Genomic DNA, 23,333 nt, shown 5'->3' with positions numbered 1-23,333 from the left:
CTGACATTTATTTAGAGCTCATATCATAGAAGCCTAAACAAAAGTTATAGTGGGAAGACAAACTGTACAGGCCCATTGCTTCCAGGAGTTATTGTATTTATTATTTGGTTTAAGCATTATATTCAAACAATGCAATAGTCTACATTGTGGTCTTGCTTACTGTACCTGCATTACTACATCATAAATATTCATTATCCACCCAACATCCAACAAAAACAGCCTATGAGAACATAAAAAAAATCAATTATTCCTGAAGTCTCTGTCGCCCAAATTATAAGGAAGGATGTCAGCATGGTCAAAATTAAAGCAGTAGAGGTCGAGATATCCTGACTTTCCGTCCCTAGTATATGTCAAGCTCCAAAAACACTGATCCTACATTTTCCATAATGCAACTTAATAGCATCTTTCATTACACCGACCCTGTATTTCAAACTCCTCGCCTCATTGCCTGAAACGCTGGCCTTCTGTTTTAAATTTGTGTTCTCCAAGCCCAAGCAGAGGTAACCCTAATGGCACAGAAGAAAGACAAAGTACATGGTGCCATATGAAGTGGAGCAGTAACACATTACTAGAGTTTCTTTTATTGGGGGCCATTATCAGACACACAAAAATAGCAGGATCTGTATTTGTTCACAGTTCTATTATTTAACGGTTGCGAAATAAATAAAATAAAGATTATATCCAATATAATGAATATTGACTGTGAAAAAAACAAAAGTCAAATACTAGTTTCAGATGCTTTCAGTTTATCTTTCCATATTTTAATGATGACTCAGCAATCAACATTTAATTAACATTTTATAGAAATAAAGTACATATATAACTACACAAATACAACCAAAAACCTGAATCTAAACAAAAAAGAAACATACAGTAAAATAGAAACGATGTGTTTGGCTGAATAAGTAGAAGTTCCTCATTCTTTCTGTTAGCAGGTTTTGCTGTAATTGGAATTATACTGGTATTCCAAGCCTTGCGTAAAAAAAGTAATCTTTTAAAAATGTTGTCAATCATGGTCTTGAAAGTTGTTTTGATTTCTTTGCCATTTAATGTCAAATTTCAGCAATAGAAGACAGCAAGGCCATTAGGAGACCAGAGTTTCCTAGAGCTAAGACAGCCAAGATGAGAGACTTTATGAAGGACCCCTGAAACATAAAGTAGGTAGAAGTTAGAAAGAAAACACAGGATCTCAAAACCTTTCCCGATAGACTCGTGTCACAATGTCGTATCCCAGCATGCATTTTGCCTCAACCAGTGGCAGTAGTTGAGGATATGAGCCAGACTCTGAGTAGCCGAGTTTTGGAGCTATCGGCTGTAGAGTCTATTTTCTTTCTACCGATAGTTTCTACATGAAACTTTTCACAACAAGGTCTGTGGATTATCTTCAGTAACCGGCTTAGGATTTCTGGAAAGAGACATTGCTGTTGAGTTTTTCAAATGTTTTTTTTTTTTTTGGCGCTTTGAGCACCACAAGCCGAGTGCCATATAGTTCCATTATATTAAAAAAAGACACACATCTCTGCAGCTAAAATCTCCAACACTCTGCAACTCACACCAAAACAATCTAGACAGATAAATAGCACTGCAGGTAAGAGGAAAAATATGTATTTTTGGGGTAAACTGTCCCTTTAATATAAAATATTGATTATAGCCACTAAAGCAATAGTTTGACATTTTGGGAAATATGCTTATTCGCTTTTTTAACAAGAGTTAGATGATAATATTGATACCTCTTTCATAAACATGAAGTACAGCCAGCAGGCAGTTAGCTTAGGTTAGCATAAAGACAGTTGGGCCTCACCACATTTGGAGAACAAAGAACAGAGGCCCTTGGGAAACCAAAAAGCCTGAACTCATGGAAACGGCACAAATCTCCACCAGCTGTTAATTCACACCCAGACGCGGGATTTCAGTTGAATACAAACCCTGGATTCCTAAAATTCCAAATGAGCGCAGGAAATCCTGGCGCCCCAGCCATGACATCATCACTTCTATAAAAGCAGAGCATATAGGTCGCTCACTGTCTTTCCATTGTAACTTTGGTTGCTTCAGGGGACACATCACCTGAACTTTAGCTCCTTAGGTGAAGTCTTAACTCGCTAGACGAGCAACAGTTTTGTGTTTGCTGAACATACTTTCGGATCCTGATTTTTATCATCCATATAACAATCCTGTATTTGCAGAAGGAAGACTCAGGTTTTACCGTTTTCTTCGCGGAGAGAAGGGTAACCGCTGAGCCCCACTCTTTCCCCATTAAAAGTCAACTGCTACTTCCCTCCGCTGCCGCCTGAAGGAACAGTTTCACCAGTATCCGAGCCTGAGAGGACTCCGCCGGATAATCCAAATGGTCAGTGCTCGGATTCACCCTCCACTGTCCACAATTATTAATGTAAGATAGTACTTCAAATATCATCATTTTTAAATGAACAGCCATTGAAACTGTTTTTCACGTTTGGTTGTTGGTCCCTGACCCCAGGGTGGTGCTCCATATTAATAATAGTATTAATAATTGTATTAATATTCATAAATCTATTTTATATTTTGATAATAACCAAACCTGCCCTACCTGAATCCCAACAAGATGAAACAGCTGAGGAACAGTTAGCCTGGCTCAAAGTTTACAAAATTCTTTTGGCTCCTTATATGTACTGATCTTAACACATTTCAATAAAAAAATTATAAATGAGCAATAAACAAAAACAAAAAGAGGCAGTGTGAAATAGGATAATAAAGTATCCATTACAGTGAGGATAACAGATGTCTGTCTATCTGTTGACTGCATCTCACTGCTCCAAAAAAGCTAGTTAAATGGAATTTACTTTGAGATTATTTTGTCAAAAAGCAGGTGTTGTTGACGTGTAATCACCAGAGCCTGGCTGAGTTGTTGATGTCAGAAAGAACACTGTTGGCCTCATTGCAAATTTAGTGTACTGTTCCTCCCTTTCTTGTGAGTTTGGACTCCCAAGTTCAACTTGCCAAGTTAGAATACTGTTTGAGAAAAGCCTAATTTGTTATACCAGGAAAAGCACAGGTGTAACAAATCACTAAACATGCCTCTGTTCCATTTAGGTGTGTCAGTAAGGAATGACAGTGATCCAGGGCCTTGGTACAGGCACACAAATGGTATGCAGACATGATTAACATTTAATAAGAAAAATATAGCACTTAGAAAAAACTGCATTAACAGTTTGTTTGCAGCTGATACCTACCCAGCGACCATGCTCTGATTGGTCAGAGAGGATGGCCTGTGTGTCATCTGACCCCAATGCTGCTGGTTAAACAAACAACAGTTAGTTAGCACACAGGTATTTGGGAAATTACTCAACAGTGTTCTCAATTCTCTGCCAAGTCATGAAGAATAATTCCTTCATAATAATTCATCAAAACAAAATTCTAGCAGTTACCCTAAATGCATCAACTTAATTCAAATTTTCATACATTTTTTGATGTAAAGGTGCTTGTGCATCAGGAGGAGGAACCTTAATGAGGCCAGCCATGTCACATAGCCAATCAGAACATGCGTTGCCCATGGCTGGGGGAGAAGCAGTGATGACTGAAGCATCCCCAGGAACATGGCAGCCACTGCAGTCATATAGAAGACAGGATGTAACTTTGATCAACAAGGTAGGAAGTCCAGAGGTTTTTAAAAGTGTTTTTAAAAATAGTTTTTTCGGTTTGTAGATCTATTCTGAAATGTATTTGAATGCAGACCTACCTGCCATGATCTCTGTCACAGACCCAATTCCCCAGTGGGCCCAGTTAAAGATATATCTCCTGGACAGAGATACAAATAATACCAATATATTGATATATTGTAATAGAACATCATTAAATAATAATGCAAATAAATCTCACAGTTACACATTCAATCACTAAATCCTCTAATTTGTCACTCATGTATTCATGCAGTTAGCCAGTCAGTCTTCCATATACATGAACAGTTCAAAAGTTATATTAACAGAGTAACCCTAAGTCAATCCTAAATACTGTCCTCATTGGTTATTTTCAAAATGATTGTCTGAACATTTAATAGTCTGCCATTGTCTCCCTGCTACAATGGATAAACTGGGTCTCCCTGTTTGACAGAGCAACACTTGCTTGTTTCTAATTCAAAGGAACAAATGATCCCAGTGGTGATTAACATTATCTTCTTGACATACTGTGTTACAGCAATCTTCAGTATAATGGTTAATGGATGTCAAGACCAGTATGCTCTAGTTATAGTTTACATACCGTGACACAACCAGGGGCCTGTCTCTCAAAACAAGAAGACAAAAAAAGCTCTAGATAACTTTCCTTCCAAATCTTTATTGGCCAAGTGTGTGTACACATACAAGAAATATGACTCTCAACAGTTCACAGGAAGATAGACATAGAGCTAAAAACAAAGACAACAAAGCTGAACAAAGATAGGTAAAACTAAACATTATGTACATACAAAGAAGTGAAAAATAGGTGTATATATAATTATACATATATAAAAAATCAACAACGACCAACAACAACAAACCATACAATGTCTATATACAAGTCAAGTGTTCTGTATTTATTGATTGTAATCAAATGCAAATAGTGCAACGGAATACATATTGAATGGGTGAACAAGTGCAATCACGGCAGCGACTGACCTGAAAGGATGAAAGGATGAATGCAAGGCAACTCCGACGCCAATTACGGCTAAGTGAAGTACCATCAGAAAGTCTCCTAGAATATGTGAATGCAGCATTGAGTGCGATCCCTACCACAACCATCACTGAAACCAATGAGCTGATATACGCCTCAGCAGCAGTGATCCTCAAGATGCTTGGCTATAAGAGCAACCATGGGAGCCATGGGAAACAGTACCCACCATGGAAACGAAGGCTGGAAGCACGAAGAGAAGTGAGCCAACTGACAGAGGCCGAGAGGTGCAATGAGAAAGCCTTGGCCAGCCGCCTAAAGAGGTACACGAGAGATAAGCCAGAAGCCAGAAGAATAAACCGGCTGTTCGCAACTCAACCTGCGAAAGTGCAGGGTAATACCACCAAGGCTGGAAACAGAACATGTACTCCCATATACTTTTCCGGTATGAGAGGGAGGCATCACACAACAGCGACAGCAGCAGACATGCAAGAAAGGTCTCAGTCTACAGTCTCAGGTATGAAAAACTGGACAGCACCGGGCCCTGACAGGATCCACACCTACTGGCTAAAGAAGCTCACTGCACTCCACGAGCGCCTAGCAGCAAAAATGAACCAGCTGCTAAGAGATGGGACGCACCCTGAATGGCTTACCAAAGGGCGTACAATCCTGATCCTGAAGGACTGTGGGACGGCCAATAACCTGTCTCTCCACAACATGGAAGCTCATGTCAGGCATCATCGCGGCTAAGATAAGTGGACACATGGATCAATACATGAGCAAAGCACAGAAGGGCATCGGCAAAGGAACCAGAGGAGCCAAACACCAACTCCTGGTTGACAGAACAGTCACCCAAGACTGCAGAACCCGACACACCAACCTGTGCACTGCCTGGACTGATTACAAGAAAGCCTATGACTCAATGCCACAGATGTACAACATCAACAGGACTCTAAGAGACTTCATTGCAAACTCGATGAGGCTGTGGAAAACCACCCTTGAGGCCAATGGCAAGCCACTTGCACAAGTATCCATCAAATGTGGCATATACCAAGGAGATGCTCTGTCCCCACTACTGTTCTTCATAGGTCTGAACCCCCTCAGCCAAATAATCAACAAGACTGGCTATGGATACCGACTCGGGAATGGGGCCACCATCAGTCACCTCCTCTACATGGATGACATCAAGCTATTCGCTAAGAGCGAGCGGGACATCAACTCACTGATCCACACCACCAGGATCTACAGCTCTGACATTGGGATGTCATTCGGGCTTGAGAAGTGTAGCCGAATGGTGACAAAGAGAGGGAAGGTAGTCCACACAGAAGGGGTCTCACTCCCAGAAGGAACAACAGCAGACATTGAGGATGGTTACAAGTACCTTGGAATACCACAGGCAAATGGCAACCTCGAAGTGGTAACAAGGAAAACAGCAACTGCCAAATACCTCCAACGAGTAAGGCAAGTCCTAAGAAGTCAGCTCAATGGCAAGAAAAAGGCCCAGGCAATAAACAGCTACGCCCTGCCAGTGATCAGATACCCTGCGGGAATAATAAGGTGGCCAAAGGAAGAGATACAGACCACAGACCACAGACGACAGACCACAGACGTTAAGATGCGAAAGCTCCTCACCATGCATGGAGGGTTCCATCCCAAATCCAGCACCCTGAGACTGTACGCTAGCCATAAGACTAGTGGACTAGTGAGTGTGAGAGCCGCTATCCAGGATGAAACATCCAAGATCCACAAGTACATCAAAGATAAGGCCCCAACAGATGATGTGCTCAGTGAATGCCTCAGGCAATGGGGAACAGAGGAAGAGGAGCTGGAGGAAGGACCATCATGGGAGGACAAACACCTACATGAGATGTACCACCGGAACATAACTGAAGTGGCTGATATCAAGAAATCCTACCAATGGCTAGAGCGGGCTGGACTGAAGGACAGCACAGAGGCACTCATCATGGCTGCACAGGAGCAGGCCCTGAGCACCAGAGCAATAGAGGCCCAGATCTACCACACCAGACAAGACCCAAGGTGTAGGCTGTGCAAAGAGACCCCTGAGACAATCCAGCACATAACTGCAGGGTGTAAGATGCTGGCAGGGAAAGCATACATGGAACGCCATAACCAAGTGGTTGGCATAGTGTACAGGAACATCTGCACGGAGTATGGACTGGAAACCCCAAGGTCAAAGTGGGAAACACCTCCAAAGGTGGGAGAGAATGACCAGATTCAGACTGACAGAATGGTAATGGCGAACCAACCAGACATCGTGGTGGTGGACAAACAGCAGAGGAAAGCCGTTGTGGTTGACGTGGCAATACCAAGTGATGGCAACATCAGGAAAAAGGAACGTGAAAACTAGAGAAATACCAAGGGCTCAGAGAAGAGCTGGAGAAGGCCTGGAAGGTGAAGGCGACAGTGGTGCCCGTGGTCATCGGCGCACGCGGGGCAGTGACCCCCAAACTGGAGGAGTGGCTACAGCAGATCCCTGGAAGAACACCAGACATCTCAGTCCAGAAAAGTGCAGTACTAGGAACAGCAAAGATACTGCGCAGAACCCGTTATCAACTAGGACGACTAATACTTTAAAAAAGATGAACAATGGAGAACGCTTGCTGTCCAGGTCCTCATCAGTATTTGGGGTTAGGAGGCCATTCAAAACATGGTGCTGGAATTTTGTATACATTTAATGAACTATATGTTACCTTGGCTTCACTTCCTGTTGCCAGAACGTGGTGCAAAAGTTATTTATGCAGCAATACATTTACCAGAGGTTGCCTGACATGGATATACTTTTTCATAAATATTGGACATTGCATGAAGGAGTATCACTTCCTGTGTCCATTATGTGGCGCTATATACATTATGTTGCTCATTGTCCAGTGTAGACCACACAATGGAAATTTTATGGAAATTGAATGAAGTTTGTCACATAAGGCTGACTTTCTGTTGCCAGTAGGTAGCGCTATGACTATGTCTCAATATTAGCATGTAGATATCCTCAGGCCTGGAGTCTTATCAAGCAGGTCAAGTTTGGGGCAGAATGGACAATCTACAGTCTTTCACATCATGATTGACAGCAGAGGTTGGCTTGCGAGTCGGCCGAGTGCATGGGCAGGACCTCGATACCGTGGCTCCAACCCCGATCACTACTGCTCAGACTCTGGCTCCAAATGACGTCACCTGTGCACGATGGCAGCTCCCGTATCAGGGATATTTTGGCTTCATTTTTGTACAGTGGGAGAAAGTGGAGACGCGTTGTCCATCTATATATACACTCTATGGTGTAGGGCATGGCACCAAGAGGCTTTATTATAAGTCTGGACATGTTACATGTGCGTACCAAATTTTGCACATCTAGGTGAAACATACCATATGTGCTACTTTGTTGAAATTTTGCAACACCCAAGCAGGGAACACGGTAACAAAAATCCATCACAGTTCTCTGCCGAGCCAGAGAAGGGCGCTAGTCGGGCAATAATGCTGGAATACCTCTGTGGTGACGGAGTGACTGAGGAAGTGCTGGAAGTGATGGTTGGTGGTGGATGGGTGGAGAGATAACGTCGGAGACCCTCCACCCAGTCCTGGAAGGGGTCAGCGGAGCTCATGGCTTTAATCCTTTCAGTTAGGTCTGACCTTCTGTTACGGAACAGACAGGCAGGGAACACCAAGATGGAACCAGAATATTCTTTATTGGATTATTGCCAGATATGGTAGGTATGGAGAGAGGGAAGTTATTAGGGGGAAGGACTCGCTGGAGAGGGAGATCACTGAAGACAGGAGATCGCTGGAGACAGGAGACCGCTGGAGACAGGAGAACGCTGGAGACAGGGGATCGCTGGAGACAGGAGAACGCTGGAGACAGGAGATCGCTGGAGAAGGGCGAATGGGTGTAATGCCGAGTAGCACAGAGAGTCCTAGTCATGAACGAGGTCAGACACATACTGAGGTGAGTGCAGGGCTTTTATGCTGGCTGTGATTGGGATCTAATGGGGAGCAGGAGTTTAATTGGGAGCAGGTGTGCGTGATTAGTGGATGGTGGAGCCTGGCGTATCTGTGACAATGCCAAGATCCAAAGAAATTCAGGAACAAATGAGAAAGAAAGTAATTGAGATCTATCAGTCTGGAAAAGATTATAAAGATATTTCTAAAGCGTTGGGACTCCAGCGAACCACAGTGAGAGCCATTATCCACAAATGGCAAAAACATGGAACAGTGGTGAACCTTCCCAGGAGTGGCCGGCCAACTAAAATTACCCCAAGAGCGCAGCGATGACTCATCCAAGAGGCCACAAAAGACTCCACAACAACATACAAAGAACTGCAGGCCTCACTTGCCTCAGTTAAGGTCAGTGTTCATGACTCCACCATAAGAAAGAGACTGGGCAAAAATGGCCTGCATGGCAGAGTTCCAAGACATCTTGATGATCCCCAAGACTTTTGGGAAAATACTCTGTGGACAGACGAGAGAAGTAACACCGCATTTCAGAAAAAGAACATCATACCAACAGTAAAATATGGTGGTGGTAGTGTGATGGTCTGGGGCTATTTATCTGCTTCAGGACCTGGAAGACTTGCTGTGATAAATGGAACCATGAATTCTGCTGTCTACCAAAAACTCCTGAAGGAGAATGTCCGGCCATCTGTTCGTGACCTCAAGCTGAAGCGAAGTTGGGTTCTGCAGTTTTAAGTTATAAGTTTTAAGTTATGTTACAAGTCTCGAGACTTAGTCACTTACATCACGTGAGTTATGTGACTTACGTTACATGACTTCCTATTTCCTATCCAAGTAGTTTTGTTGCCCAAACCTAACCAACGCGTGACTTAGAAGTCACATGACTTATGTCACTTACGTCACGTGACTTCCCACTACCTAACCAAGTAGTTTCTGAAGGTGTCTCCTACAGATGCAAAAATTGTTTCTGAAGGCATCTCCTACAGACGCTAAAGGGTACCATGTATGTCTGTATACAACACCAAGGGGCGTGACACAACATCGGTATATGACACCCTGGGAATAAGAACTGGTTGGGCAGGTTGAACTTCCTGTGCTGGCGCAGGATGAGGGGTGTGAATGTTGGCTTATCAAAAGCCTAATTTCTACTCAGCTCAACTCAACTCAACTTGCTTTTGATACCAGGTACTTTTCTCAATTTCATTTATCACTGCAGATAGTACCCTCTCAATGTAGGTGGGATTCTTATTTGATCGTCATAGTGACGCCTCGTGAAACTGCCGTGACATCATCTTCAATGGAACACACTTGCTGTGGATCTTTAATCGTCAAACAGAATAATGTCTGCACTTTGTCAATTGACCACAGTGTGGTTTTGCGGGCTGCTATTTTTAAAGATCTGGGTAGAGTGAATAAAAAAACTGTGATTGCCATTGATGGCGGATTTCCTGTAGCTGGTGTGGTCTTGCAGTCCACTGGCAGAAGGTCATTGGCTGAAAGCCTGCTTTTCAGTGTTTCTGGCCTAGTTTTACAGGATTCTGTTCCCACTTCTGTTGGCCTCCTCCTTGACCTGACGAAGCTGCCTGAGTTTAGCTGTAAACCAGGGTTTATTGTTGTTGTATATGCAGAAAGTTTTAGTCAGCACACAGACACACCTCACAAAAGCTGATATAAGATGTCACAGTGTCAGAGAGTTCTTCTAGGTCTGTAGCTGCAGCAGTGCAGTCAAAGCAGGCCTGTAATTCCAGCTTTGCCTCGTTGGTCTATCTCCTCACAGTTTTGACCACAGGCGTAGCAGATTTTAGTTTCTGCCTGTAAGTTGGGAGAAGACAGTGATCAGAGAGTCCCAAAGCTGCACGGGGGACAGACCGATAGGCATCCTTTAATTGTGTAGCAATGGTCCAGTGTGTTTTTATCCCTGGTGGGACACTTGATGTGCTGTCTGTATTTTGGCAGTTCATGGCTGAGGTTTGCTCTGTTAAAGTCCCCAAGAACAATGAGCAGGGAGTCTGTGGTCTGTGAGTTTGTGCTCCATGGGAGTTATCTGGTCAGCTGGGTGTTGCCCGTAATGTCTCACTAACACAGGCCTGAGGTGGGATGTAAACACCTACCAGAATAAACGAGGAAAACTCCCACAGTGAATAAAACAGTTTACAGTTCATGAAAATGGACTCTGGGGGGTACATGTTTTCTTTAACACTGTGACATCTGCACACCATGACATCTGCACACCAACTTTTGTTTATATAGGCTAGAAACAGATTCTGCCTTCCCTCATTTCCCCGATATATTTAGTGTACTATCTGGGATGGGCCAAGCCAGGTTTTGGTGAAGAAAAGTCTTTGTTTGCTCTATTGAGAAGCAGCAGTGCATCCATTTTGTTGGCCAGAGAGTGGACATTCGCAAAATGTATTGACAGGAGCGCAGTTCTAAATCCCTGCTATTGCATTTTAAAAAGCGCTCTAGCACGCTCCCCGCCAGCATCTCCTGCAAATTCAATAGAGAGCAGCTGCTCCTCCAACTTAAAGATCTTTCCGGTTGAGTGAAAAGTGGTGAACAAGTTTGACAAGTGAATTGTCAAATGTTCAAAAGTTCCTCCCCGGTGAATGTAATTAGAAAGTGTGAGTTGAAAACTGAACAAATAAAGAAAAACAGAAAAAGTACCGGAGAGGCTGTCATCCACTGTGCCATCTTGTGCATGTTGAGGGATTGAAGTAAACACAGCTGTTCTGGGTTTGACTTACTGCAGGTATCCAGCTAACCTAGATTCTGTCCACATTTAGCCAGCTAAATTTAAATCTTTTTTTCTTTCACACTAAGCTGGTGTTTTTGACAGCGGTCCATGGTGAATGCATCTGAAAACACCATTTGCACATTTTAGTGTGGACAAGCATTTAAAAAACAACATAAGCCTGGTCAGAGGCTGTGTGGCACTACAGTCAAGACCTTTCTGTCACTTCTAACCGTCTTTGTGATCACTAATTTTAAATGCAGATGTAGCCACTCACACAATATAGACGTTGTCATTTACTTTTGCAATCATAAACTATTAATTGAGCTCCTCTCTCCTCCTCTCCCTCTCCATCTGTATGCATTTTTATCCCATTAATGCATGTTACTAACTCGACATCTTCTCTCTCCCATAGTTTTGTGCTTTCTCATCTCTCTCTTCTCTCTTTCTGTCGCTTTCAGCAGGTATTTCTACCTCCGGAGCTGCAGAGTCTGGATCAGTGATTGTGGGCCACCTGCTGCCCCCCGTGTTCCTGCTCAACAACTGCTACTACAATTTTCATTATTAGTCTTTTTACTATTATTATCATTATTATTCGTATCACAATCATTCCTATTATTATCATCATTATTATTATTTTATTAATATTAATATTACCACTACAATTACATTATTATTATTATTTAAAAATTCTAGGTGGAATTTTTATTGTGCTTCCCTCTCCCCCAGTCCCCCTTCTCTCTCTCTCTCTCTCTCTCTGTCTCTCAACCCAACATGGCAGCGGCGGATGGCCGCCCACCTTTGAGTCTGGTTCTGTCCAAGGTTTCTGCCTCTTAAAGGAAGTTTTTCCTTGCCACTTTTTTCCTAATGTTCAGGTGTTTTAGTATGGACAGAGATCTTAATGAAAACAACCTGGAACATGGCTTAATGTGGATATTAAAGAATACTGTAGCTACACATTTTTAAAGTTTGTCTTCATACAATATTCACATGGTCATATGTACGTCTAAAATTATTTATTGCTGCTGTCATTCCTCCTGTTCATACTGGCCCTGTAGTAATCCCTCCCTAAAGTTGTCGTGGCGGGGTGCTGTATAGAGGTATGTGGACCCAAAAGCAGATGACGAGGAAGCAGTCTCAGGGAAAAGTAGCCGGATGACTACCGTGTTTATTGTGGGGTGGTATGCAGGCAAGAACAGGCAGAGGTGAGCAGACAGGTAATGAGCAGACAAAATGCAGATGAGTACCAGATAGCATGGGTGAAAGCAGGGGAGTGAGTCCAAGGTGGGAACACAGTTCACAGGAGAGCAGATCAAATCCACAAATCCAAAATCGACAAATCCAAAATCCACAAATCCAAAATCCACAAATCCAAAATGGGTTCACCGGAGAACAAAGAATCCAATAGTCAAGGCTCGGCAAGGAACAACACCATGTGTACAACAATGATCCGACACAGAACAAAGAAAAGACCCAGACTAAATACCCAAGGGGAGGTGAGACAACGAGACACAGGTGCCAACAATCAAGGGAGGGCCAACAATCAAAACTGGAGGGAAAACACAGACAGGAAGTAAAAACACAAGACACACAAGGGAAGGAGACTACTACAAAATAAAACAGGAAGTGATAACACCAAAACCACCACAAAAGTGATTCTAATGTAAGAGATGAGGGACAAAATCTAAAGTGTGAACTTATCCTAACTGGCCTTGTGAAACAGACTAAACACTGCAGTTGCTTCTGCATGTAAATGTAAGTAGTGTTTACCTGTGTGAGTCAGGTGATGGTCTGATCGCAGCTATTATTGGCTGAATCACAGACAAAGCCAGAACACAACAGCCTAGGTATGGATGGACACCTGCACCCTGCACAAACACACACACACTAGAGTTGTGCAGTAATTGATGACTGATCCAGCATCCTTTTCTGCTGGTGAGATGTATGAATACAACAGCACGACAGCAACAAATGCTTTTTTTTTCTTTTCTTTTTTTACAGTTTATGAGTGCCTCCTGCTGCATGTACAAAAATAAAATATACACTTATATAGTAAATACTAAATGTTCTGAACTTAAAGTTAATGTTTATATACCTGTTTCTGATTTCTAAGGACTGTAAAGGCCTCATATATGAGTCCAACACTCCTCCTGTCATCATTGGAATACATAATGTGAAACTACAAAGTGCTAATCTGAATCTTAATCTCACTATCAGTGTCAAATTCACATTCTTGTTGTACTAGATGAGTGAAGATTCTATTATTGAACATAAATAATGTGCAAAAGAAGTAACTGTCCCTGTACTGAAAATAAAACTGAAATTATGAGAATATTGTCCAGATTAGTCATTTATTCTGCTTAACATCATTTTAACAACAGGCAGTATTTTCCAAAGACAATGAACTTTGAGTTCTGACTAGTTCATTTAGTGCCCATAGGTAAATCTGCATATGAGTGTGTGTGTGTGTGTGTGTGTGTGTGTGTGTGTGTGTGTGTGTGTGTGTGTGTGTGTGTGTACTCTACCTTGCTCCAACCTTTCCTGTAGAAAAATGGGAGGCAAAAGGCTACAATGGTCAGAGTCACACTTAGCATCATCAGGCCTCGATGAACCTACACACACACACACACACACACACACACACACACCATAATAACATTTATTCAACATCATTGCCATTTATTTAACTTAATTTTTTGTAAAGCTGATGTATGTATGTGTATGTGTGTGTATAATATCTACCTGGAACCAGACTTTCTGGCCGAGCACAGTTTGATTTGGCCAGTCAGGTTTATAGAAGCTGGCAATGAAGGTACCAACACTTCCTGTTAGCATCCAGGCTAACAGCATTAGTGCACCTAGAGAAGTAGAGGCAATTCAGTAGATACTTCCCCCACTTCCCAATGTAAATTAGTTTATGTCTACACAAAATGTTACACTGAAACTAGTTTAATACTACCCTGCAGGTTTCAGAGCACCATAATGGCAAGACAATTGCATGACCAAAATCAGCTGGCAGATTGATATCCTTATCTTGCTGGGTATCTTGTAATTCTAATAATGTGTTTTCTGACACTTTGCTGTGTGTGCACCTTTGATTGTGCATAAAGAAATCTGATTATGATTGGATTTACATATTTACCAGCCACGGTTGGCATTGTTTTCACCTTGTGTGTGTGTCATCATGGCAAAATGTGGTCCTGGAGACACCTACTGTAGTCGGAACTACCATAGAAGTGGTTTTGAGTACTTTGCCAGGTGTTTATATGTCTGTCTGTGGACAGATTTTGTCAACACGATAGCGTCACAACCGTGAAAGATGCAGTCACAGAACTTTACAGGTGTGTAGGTGAGATCAAAATGAAGGCAGAGTTTGAAGATGAGTGTGGTCCGAGCAAGGGTGCCAGAAGTAGGGGGGTAGGAAGTGGGGAAGGGGCCATTGGCCCCCCCACTTTACACCCCTGGCCCACATTCATTTTAAGTTGCGAAATTAGCTTTGCCAAGATGGCAAGATCCAGGCATACAAAAATGTGATGAGAAATGTGATCCAGCACAATCTAAATAACATTCAGCCTTTATTATAACAACAGCAACTAACATCTTACATAGTCTACATATACTAACATAGTATTTTACACAAATATCCATTGACAACAACCATTATATCCTTAATAAAAAAAGTATTATTTAAGGAGAAGGTGTATTAATGGTTCAGTGTGTAAGATTTAGGGGGCTCTATTTGCTAAATATGGTGTTAATATTCATAAGTATGTTTTTATTAGTGTATAATCACCTGAAAATAAGAATCACGTTTTCATCACCTTAGAATAACCCCTCCTGTCCCCTTCCACGGAGTCCGCCATGTTGCACCGCCATGTTTCTACAGTAGCCCAGAACGGATAGACTAAACACTGGCTTTAGATAGGACCTTTGCGTTTTTGATGAGTTTCGCGGCCACCGTAGTTTATCCTACACACTTGGAAGGGGAGCAGTATACAAATGGTTGCAAACTGAAATTTCTCTGCTAGATGCTACTACACACACTCCTTTAGATCTTTGCTTGGATGTCCATAACCAAATAGAAAATGACCCTGCAAGGCCGGTTCGTAAATCTGGCACAGTTCACCTGTTTCACCAAACTCACCTCTCTTGTTCCATTGCACCATACACACCGATTGGTGTGATCCCATCTCTAGTTTACATATGTTGTAGGTAACTCGTAGAGAAAAGTAATGGAATTAAACTTTGATAAGCCTAGATAACATATCCTTGGGTTAATTTGACTGCACTAGACAGTGTCAGTGACATAAATGTAAAAATTAAGAACTCAACCCACCATGCATTTTCATAATGATTGTTCCCCGAGAGCCTCTTAGGACCTCAGGGGGTCCAGTGATACGTTTTCTCTGGGTGGAGATTATCGGCTGGCGACTATGTTTCCATACTTTACCTAGAGGAGAGGAGAGGAGAGGAGAGGAGAGGAGAGAGGAGGAGAGGAGAGAAACAAAAATTATGCTTGTTAAATTCCACCAAGGAATTTCAATTTTAGCAATTACTGTAAACTAAAAGTTTTCAGTGTTATGCTATGTCATTCTAGGGATCCCAGACCTTTTGAAGTCAAACTGCAGCATATTTATAACATTTTCTCTTTAGAGTAAAGTAACACTGCAAGTTAGTAAAAAGTGAGAATGAATTCATGTCATGCATTCACACATCATTTCAATGTTGCTAGGCCAATTAAACATTAACCAGAATGTAAGAAGAATCCCTTAATCACTAAAACAGCAGAGAATAATGCTTACATGCTCAACATTTCCTGTTAATGACATCCTGTTTCCTGAATAAAACTGATACCCATTACAAGATTTGATGCTGATCAAACTGTCATGTGACATAATAAAGGTTTGACAGATTGATAAGAACTTTAATTGGCCTCTAAGACACAGGATGACTGCCAGGGTCAATGGGTTCAGTTTCCAAGGTAACACATGGCAGATTGATATCATACTCTCTTACCGTACTGAGCATATCCGTTGGCTAGAAACAGAAAGTACTCTTGGTCCAGATCGTAGCGGGCTGGTTCCTGATTGGTCAGTTTGACTGGTCTACTGAACCTGCACTGAATCACTCCATCTGCCAGCCGCCATGACAGCGAGGAGAGGCCAGACTACAAACATACACACGGAAAGGACAACAACAATTTGGTGGTTTAGACTTAAAATCCATTGCAATTTAAGGGAGGAGGATTTGGGGGAATACATTTATTTGCTTTCTTTGTGAGGAGATGGATATCAATCTCATGTTGGTGCCTTGAGTACAGAGTTGGACTCATGATGTGGTTAGCCTAGTTGTTGAGATACAACTTTTTAATTAGTGAGCTTTAAAGGTGTTAATTGGTGTATTTTTTAACTTTGGACAGAGCCAGGCTAGCTTTTTCCCTCGGCTTTCAGTCTTTATGCTAAGCTAGGCTAACCATACCCTGATTCCAGCTTCCTAGTTGACACACAGAAATGTGATCAATATCAATCTTCTCATGTCAACTCTTGGAAAAAAAAACAAATTAGAAAATTTTGATCTATTCCTTTAAAATACAATACAAAAAAGAAACTGTATGACTACCAGCACACAATATGTATCCTTGTACTAGTTAGTCCTTGCAATATTTTTAAGAACAAAATTGTAAAATAGAGTACCATGGTAAAATTGAGGGGAAAAGGTTTTTTCTTTTAAAAGGGAGAGAAACAAGAAGAGGTTGAAATGAGGATCTCCCCTTCTAACTATTCAACATTGTATTAGAGAAACAAAAAAAACTATATTTAGACAAGCCTTGATTACGTCAATAAATAAAAGAATGACAAATGTGAAAATATTTAGACTTTACAGCATACATGCAGTGAGCACATGTATGTATTTGGCAGCATTAAGGGCTTTTTGAAAGTCTATTTTCCTTCTGGTTTTCAGTGCTAGCTACTGTAGTATTCAGTGTTCTCTGCTCCTGTAATGTATATTGCATTTAATTTATTCAGAGAAAGTGTTTTCATTTTTCACCTGCGACTGGTCCTCAGGGTGTGTTCGTCCACTGACAAAGGCAGCACTCACTGATACTCTATCCCCATCTTTTACACACATATACACATCATCATTGCCCTACACACACAAACACACACACACACACACACACACACACACACATGCATAAACACAAAATACATACAGTATATGCTGTCATATTCAGGTTAATAGAGGTGCAACATGTCGGTAAATGGATCATAACAGAAATTTGCTCTTCTCAGAACTTATGCTCAAGAGTGATTCTTGGTCTGCAGATATTTTTCAGACTGAACTATCAATCAATCAACCTGGACTATATTTGATGCAGTGTTGTGTTACACTGAGGGACAAGCTTACCATCCATGTGTCCCAGGATAGTGCAAAGGCAACGTATCCCTCCGCTGGGCCACTCAGCTCAAATATCACAGACTGCAGAGAAAAGTGATGAACAGGTGGAATTCTAAAATGTGCGTGTTTTTCAATGTTCTTAGATAAATTATTACTATAATTTCAGATAGTCCTGTCTAGATGTAGCTATGAACACTGTCAGGCCTTAAACAAGACAGTAAGAGAAACATACATTTGACATGACTGTATTCTATCAATATTTAATATAATATTCCTCATTTGTCTTACTGCATTCATCAGAACTGAGAGTGGGTGTGCCTGACGGTTGCTACACAATATATGGAGAATATCAGATAGATTTTTAGCGAAATCAGAAAAAAGAGTGAAAGCTCATTAGGGCTGGGTATCATTTAAAAGATTACGATACCATTACCAAAACCAGTACAAGTGTTTAATGTAGCACTTTTAATTCTATTAATCATACCAGTAAATTAAACTGTTAAAAGTCAAACCTTTTTGTCTGGTCCCTCTGTAGTCATGGACAGGAAGAAGCAGTCAGGATCATCTTTTGGATCACAGCCTGGAGGAACTAGCAGGCAGGATTTTGATTGGCCACATCCCTCAGCAGTAAACTAAAGGTGAGTTGATGAGGAGGGAGTTGTTAGTCTTCTCTATGTTACACTCATTTCACATTAAAGTTTATTAATTACTGCATGTTCAGGAATCAATGTCACAATCAGATGTCCAAACACTCACAGGCCCAGGCAGGATGGAGGAAGTGGTCGTTTGCACAGGAGGAGGTGTAGTGTCCAGATGAGGTGGGTGGGGAGTAACACCATGCTGATAGATGATGGGTCCAGGCAGCTTCACCCAAAATAAATTGAAGTGGGCAACTACAGTCACACTGGAAAATATGCCCATAGATGCACATGCATTGTAGCAGTCCAAAACAGACATATTCTGTCATAATATAATATTCAATCCTTTAAAATAAAGTCAAGGATTTACACAGTCACACTGTCGTACAAACATGAACTCACTTTTCCAAGCAGGTAACCGGAAATGGTTAGTTGGACAAAGTTTTAGTGATTGTTCAATGACTATTGTTTTTACCAAAAATGAAAACTTCTCTCACAGCAAAACATTTTCACCAGAAGGGATTCGACCTGCTTCACTGAGATTTGGGTAAATACAGACTTTAGGTCTTGTACTTTTACACATGAGACAAGCCATTTCAGGTCACACTGTTGAAAAGGTGGAGAAAGACTTCATTTTTGATTTTAACTTTCTGATCTTTTCTTTATATCAAACAATTAAAATTTCCAGTTGTAAATTCAATTCAATTCTATTCAGTTTTATTTATATAGCGCCAATTCATAACAGAAGTTATCTCATTGCACTTTTCCTATGGAGCAGGTCTAGACCGTACTCTTTATAATATTATTTACAGAGCCCCAACAAATCCCAACAAATAAGGTACTGTATATCAAAATTGAAGAAGCATACTGATGCTCCCCAGAGGATGAACTCTATACATTTTAGACACTCCATTTTTATTTTAGACAAATGCCTAGTTGCTGTGGATATTTGCGGTCCCGTAGGATGAGTCCTATTGATTTTGGTATTCCTGTTGCCTTTTCTCTACATCCATCTGTATACCAAATTTCCCATTTACATACAAGATATTACATAGACCTTTCTCAAGGCAGACATTTTGATGTATCAAACACAGGTGTAAAGAATAACATTAACAATGGGTGCATTTAATTTAGAAGTGTGTACTGGCTCACTGGTATACAGTAGGACACTATTAAGATTATTAGTTACATCTATGCTTTTCCACTATATATTTGGTTGAAGGTCTTAGATCATTCATTTGGAATTTGTACAAGATATTCACCCATTTTGCAGGTGAGCATGCTTAAAGACACTAACCTGTTGCATTGTACATTTGGGCAATTTGCAGTAAGTGAGACTATAAAATTTGAAAGAAAAAAATAACATTCTTCTTCTTCCAAATGTAAAGTTCAATTTATAAGCAATACACTCAGGGGTTTTACTTCATAGTAGCCTACGGTGGCTAATGTTAGTGCAACAGGGTTTATACAGTGTGTGATTCTATTTGCCACATATCCAGTAGTGCAGATTTAGTGGCTCATGCGGCAACCTCTCTCAGTAAGTAAATGCTGCTGGTAGCTGTGAAAATTTGCTAGTTCATGACAGATTTGCCCACGGTAGGTTGTTTAGCTCAGCACTCCACACAAATGTAGCAAATTCATATCAGTATGTCTGTCCTGTATTTGAACATGTTAGTGTTGTGACTTACTGAAATGCTACCACAAAGTGTAACCACTTTAGGTAAAGCATTACATTACAGTGCAAAAAGTATCAAAATTGATTTGCTATATCATTTTACTGGGAAACTTTGCCAGTTCATGAGATATACCCAAATATACCCATAGCAAACCGACTGTATGACTAAAGAGTACATACTGTATTCAGGTTCAGTTCAAGCGCTTTGAGTAGTCAGAAAGTCTAGAAAGGCGCTATATAAGTACAGTCCATTTACCATTTACCATTTAATGTTGCTAATAAGAGTTAATGCTGTGAAACTGACATTACTGAGTCAGTTTGCTGACTTTATGACTCTTCTCTATAACTATCTTTCCGTATATTATACTGTAATCATCACTTGTGACCACAGAGGCCACTGTTTGCAAAAGCAAAAGTTTCACAGGCTAGCTTTAAATTAGCATTTAGAAAGAAATAAACTCACAAAAACTGAACCTGTTTGGGAGCATCTGTGGGAGCATTCCAGATGACAACAACCTCTGTCTGTCTGGCATCACTTGTATGGCTCACGGCTGAACCCTAGACACACATACACTTCTTAAAGTTAATTTCATACATTTCATTTTTCATATATTTTATATCTTGTTTAATGATCTAACCTGAGTGTGTTACCTTCATTTCTGGGTTTTGTGATCAATTACTTTTTAACAATTTAATACTGACTTTACTTACATTACTTTTTGTTTTTGTTTTCAAACTTCATTCTATGTGACTGTGTGCCTGTGTATGTATGAGCACCTCGTGCTTATTACAGGTGAGCAGCTGTGTCTTTTTTGGATCCGTCAGGGTGAAGGTGCCAACCATGGATACTGAGCCCTGATTGGCTGCATCTCTGGCCTGAAGCAGGAAGCCCTCAAAAAACGATGTTCCGGATAAGATGACTGGAAAAGGTAAAATCACAACACTGTGTTTTATTGATGTGCCTGTATTGGCAGTGTTGCATTTGAACATTTCAACAAGTCTTGATGACTGACTTGTCACAGTTGTTAGTTACCTTGGATCCGATCTCTGGGACTGAATGTAGTGGTGTTGGTTTCTAGGCGGTAGGGGCTGTGAGTGGTCTGACCAGGGGCACGATGATGGGGTTCCATGCTGCCACAGACTTTGGTGACCTTGCCGTTGGCATAGCAGACTGCTGGCACCCAGTACCACACCAAGACAGAGACAAAAAGAAGACAACACAAACCGACATGCGACATCTTCAGGATAAAGTGTGAGCTGCGACACGGTGTCCGCAAAGTCTGAAATGAAAAAGAAATCACACATCACTCCAAAGAATGAATTCAAAATGAACACGAGCAAGATTTCTGTACTTATCTACAAACTGTTTATCTGTATCTGACAAGTTGTATCCATTGCTGCACTTTATAACAAATCTACCAAGGGATAAACCATTCAGCAGCTCTCTGTGTCTTGCTAAAGGTGTACTCCAACATCTCAGTATTGCACTTCCATGAAGTTTTGGTACTCACAAGAGACAGACTGAAAGAAGAATGATCAAAGTTGATGCAGCAGAGGCTTAAATATAACTGTACCATAATTCAACCATTAGCATCATTTCATTAGACTCTCAATGCTGGTATACCCCCATGTCTTTCAACCTCCATGCCTTAAGTTTGTAACACAGGCTTTCTTTATAATTTTTGTGGCCTCCCAACCCAAGTTGAGATATCCCCCACCATTAAGGGTTGTTTTGTGTTGTTTTGCTGGAGTTCCTCTTTAAACTGTGAGTTGCCCTCTACAAATTCAGTCATCTGATGTTTCTTACTTACTGAGCAGCTCAACTAAGAACAGATCATTCTCAGAGTAGACATTTTGACTTGTCACAACAGGTGCAACTAATAACATATTAATGATGGCTCTGCTCCATGTAGGTCCCCCAGCAAGCCATGACAGTGAGTCAGCATACACAATACTAGGGACAAGGCACTGATACACCTTGATAGTATGCAGCCATTATTAATGTTATGTATTACATATTTAATTAAGAAGTCAACATATCTGCTATGAGATATATTAAGGAGAATTTAAGCAAAAACAAAAATACCTCTATGAGAAATTTTGCTCCAGTAGTAAACTGCCAGAATTTTGAGGCCTTTATAACACAGGCATCCTGAAAGATGAGGTATGACAACAATGATGTCATGTTAATATGGGAAACCAAGTGAGAAAAATAGCTCATGTGATCCTTTTAGTTGTACTTACAAGTAGCAGATTTGGGGAATCTGATGGCTTCAAAATCTATCACTTGATGGAAAGACCTCTCAATCAACTGCTTCCAAAATGGCAAAATCAGCAGTTAGCTTGCAATGCAGCCAGCCATCTTGGAATAATGCATGATGAATAACGTTCCAAAGTTGTTTCAATGGGAATTCTTCACTTTCCTCCCATTCTGGCAACAGAGCATGAATGTGGCACACTAAAATAACAGTAAATTGTCTCCTAAACAGTGGGATGAGCTAACAAAGAGGTTTAGCCCTGGTGAGTTTAGCCTTAACTGAACAAAACTCACACAATTCTGTTAAGGAAAAGACTGCAGTGAGGATTTCCACCAGTGTCGAGAAATTCGGACAATTCAAGTGAATTGACAATCAGTATTCTCTGTCTCAGTCCCACTTTGTCATTTGTATTGTTGAGACTGCTGTATTTTTACATAAAATCATCAGTCAGCATACTGTTGCATACAACTACACTCTGTTTTAGACTTAAACACACTTTTATTTACTTCATATAACAATTGCTATCAGATGTGCATACTCTGTGTTGGTTATTCTCAAACAACTAGCTCATGTAACTGACCTTAACCTGTAACTAACCTTACAACAGTTTGAGGAAATGAATGGAGAAATAGTATGTCTTAACCAGCACTTCCTCCCTCACTGCACACCACACATCTCAGCACTTGTGGCCTCAGTGACTCTACACATTTTTCAGGACACAACAGCTTTAAGCAGAAAGAATAGCAAAGAGACATTTAAACATTCAATTGAAAGGTTTCCATTCTATTCTAGTCACTGCAGTACACTTTAATGATTGTCTTTGTGATGACAAAACACTTTGCCTTGACTTTGTTAAGAAACCCTGGGCCAACCTCTAGAAGGTAAACTCTTGCATCGAAGTGAGTAATAAGGTTGTTGTACTCACCACTCTGCTGCAGTTGAAGGAAAATCTGCGGAATAATTTCCAAGCATGACTATATATATGTGTGAGTCATTTTCACTGTTCCGGTGCCCTGTGTGTGTGTGTGTGTGTGTGTGTGTGTGTGTGTGTG

The 23,333-nt window shown here is 41.0% G+C and overlaps 1 protein-coding gene and 1 long non-coding RNA gene across 9 annotated transcripts; one reads left to right on the top strand and one right to left on the bottom strand.

The window, feature by feature from the left end:
- Nucleotides 1-739: 739 nt before the first annotated feature.
- On the bottom strand, nucleotides 740-23,333 carry frrs1a (ferric-chelate reductase 1a). Of its 5 annotated transcripts, XM_044218623.1 has the most exons (19): nucleotides 23,207-23,311; nucleotides 22,268-22,454; nucleotides 22,110-22,175; nucleotides 21,057-21,303; nucleotides 20,801-20,943; nucleotides 20,487-20,581; nucleotides 18,467-18,614; nucleotides 18,223-18,342; nucleotides 17,720-17,791; nucleotides 17,360-17,458; nucleotides 16,328-16,478; nucleotides 15,648-15,761; nucleotides 14,054-14,169; nucleotides 13,837-13,923; nucleotides 13,082-13,179; nucleotides 3,716-3,774; nucleotides 3,439-3,582; nucleotides 3,210-3,271; nucleotides 740-1,145 (listed from the first exon to the last, which is right to left on the bottom strand). In XM_044218623.1, the coding sequence occupies exons 4-19, from the start codon at nucleotides 21,259-21,261 to the stop codon at nucleotides 1,053-1,055; spliced, it is 1,806 nt and encodes a 601-aa protein (XP_044074558.1). In that variant the 5' UTR covers nucleotides 21,262-21,303; nucleotides 22,110-22,175; nucleotides 22,268-22,454; nucleotides 23,207-23,311; the 3' UTR covers nucleotides 740-1,052. The 5 variants fall into 5 exon arrangements, with proteins under 5 accessions (XP_044074558.1, XP_044074556.1, XP_044074561.1 ...); XM_044218621.1 differs by lacking the exon at nucleotides 23,207-23,311 and having other exon boundaries at nucleotides 22,268-23,164; XM_044218626.1 differs by lacking the exon at nucleotides 23,207-23,311 and having other exon boundaries at nucleotides 3,210-3,268; nucleotides 22,268-23,164.
- LOC122886443 lies at nucleotides 1,141-11,819 on the top strand. Of its 4 annotated transcripts, none has more exons than XR_006380345.1 (4): nucleotides 1,141-2,347; nucleotides 3,070-3,123; nucleotides 3,455-3,624; nucleotides 11,776-11,819. It is a non-coding gene; the product is annotated as an uncharacterized LOC122886443 (long non-coding RNA). The 4 variants fall into 4 exon arrangements; XR_006380346.1 differs by having other exon boundaries at nucleotides 1,141-2,389; XR_006380343.1 differs by lacking the exon at nucleotides 3,070-3,123.

The sequence above is a fragment of the Siniperca chuatsi genome, linkage group LG13 (genome assembly GCF_020085105.1).
Source record: "Siniperca chuatsi isolate FFG_IHB_CAS linkage group LG13, ASM2008510v1, whole genome shotgun sequence".
NCBI lineage: Eukaryota > Metazoa > Chordata > Actinopteri > Centrarchiformes > Sinipercidae > Siniperca > Siniperca chuatsi.
This window is presented reverse-complemented; position numbering and strand designations above follow the sequence as displayed.

Excerpts from the sequence above, each read along its gene's own strand:
- frrs1a (XM_044218624.1), bottom strand. The coding sequence starts at position 21,261 with ATGTCGCATGTCGGTTTGTGTTGTCTTCTTTTTGTCTCTGTCTTGGTG. Across the intron at positions 18,615-20,486 it reads CCCAAACAGGTTCAGTTTTT|TGTGACTGTAGTTGCCCACT; the intron begins GTGAGTTTATTT and ends CATATTTTCCAG. Across the intron at positions 17,459-17,719 it reads TATCCTGGGACACATGGATG|GGCAATGATGATGTGTATAT; the intron begins GTAAGCTTGTCC and ends TTGTGTGTGTAG.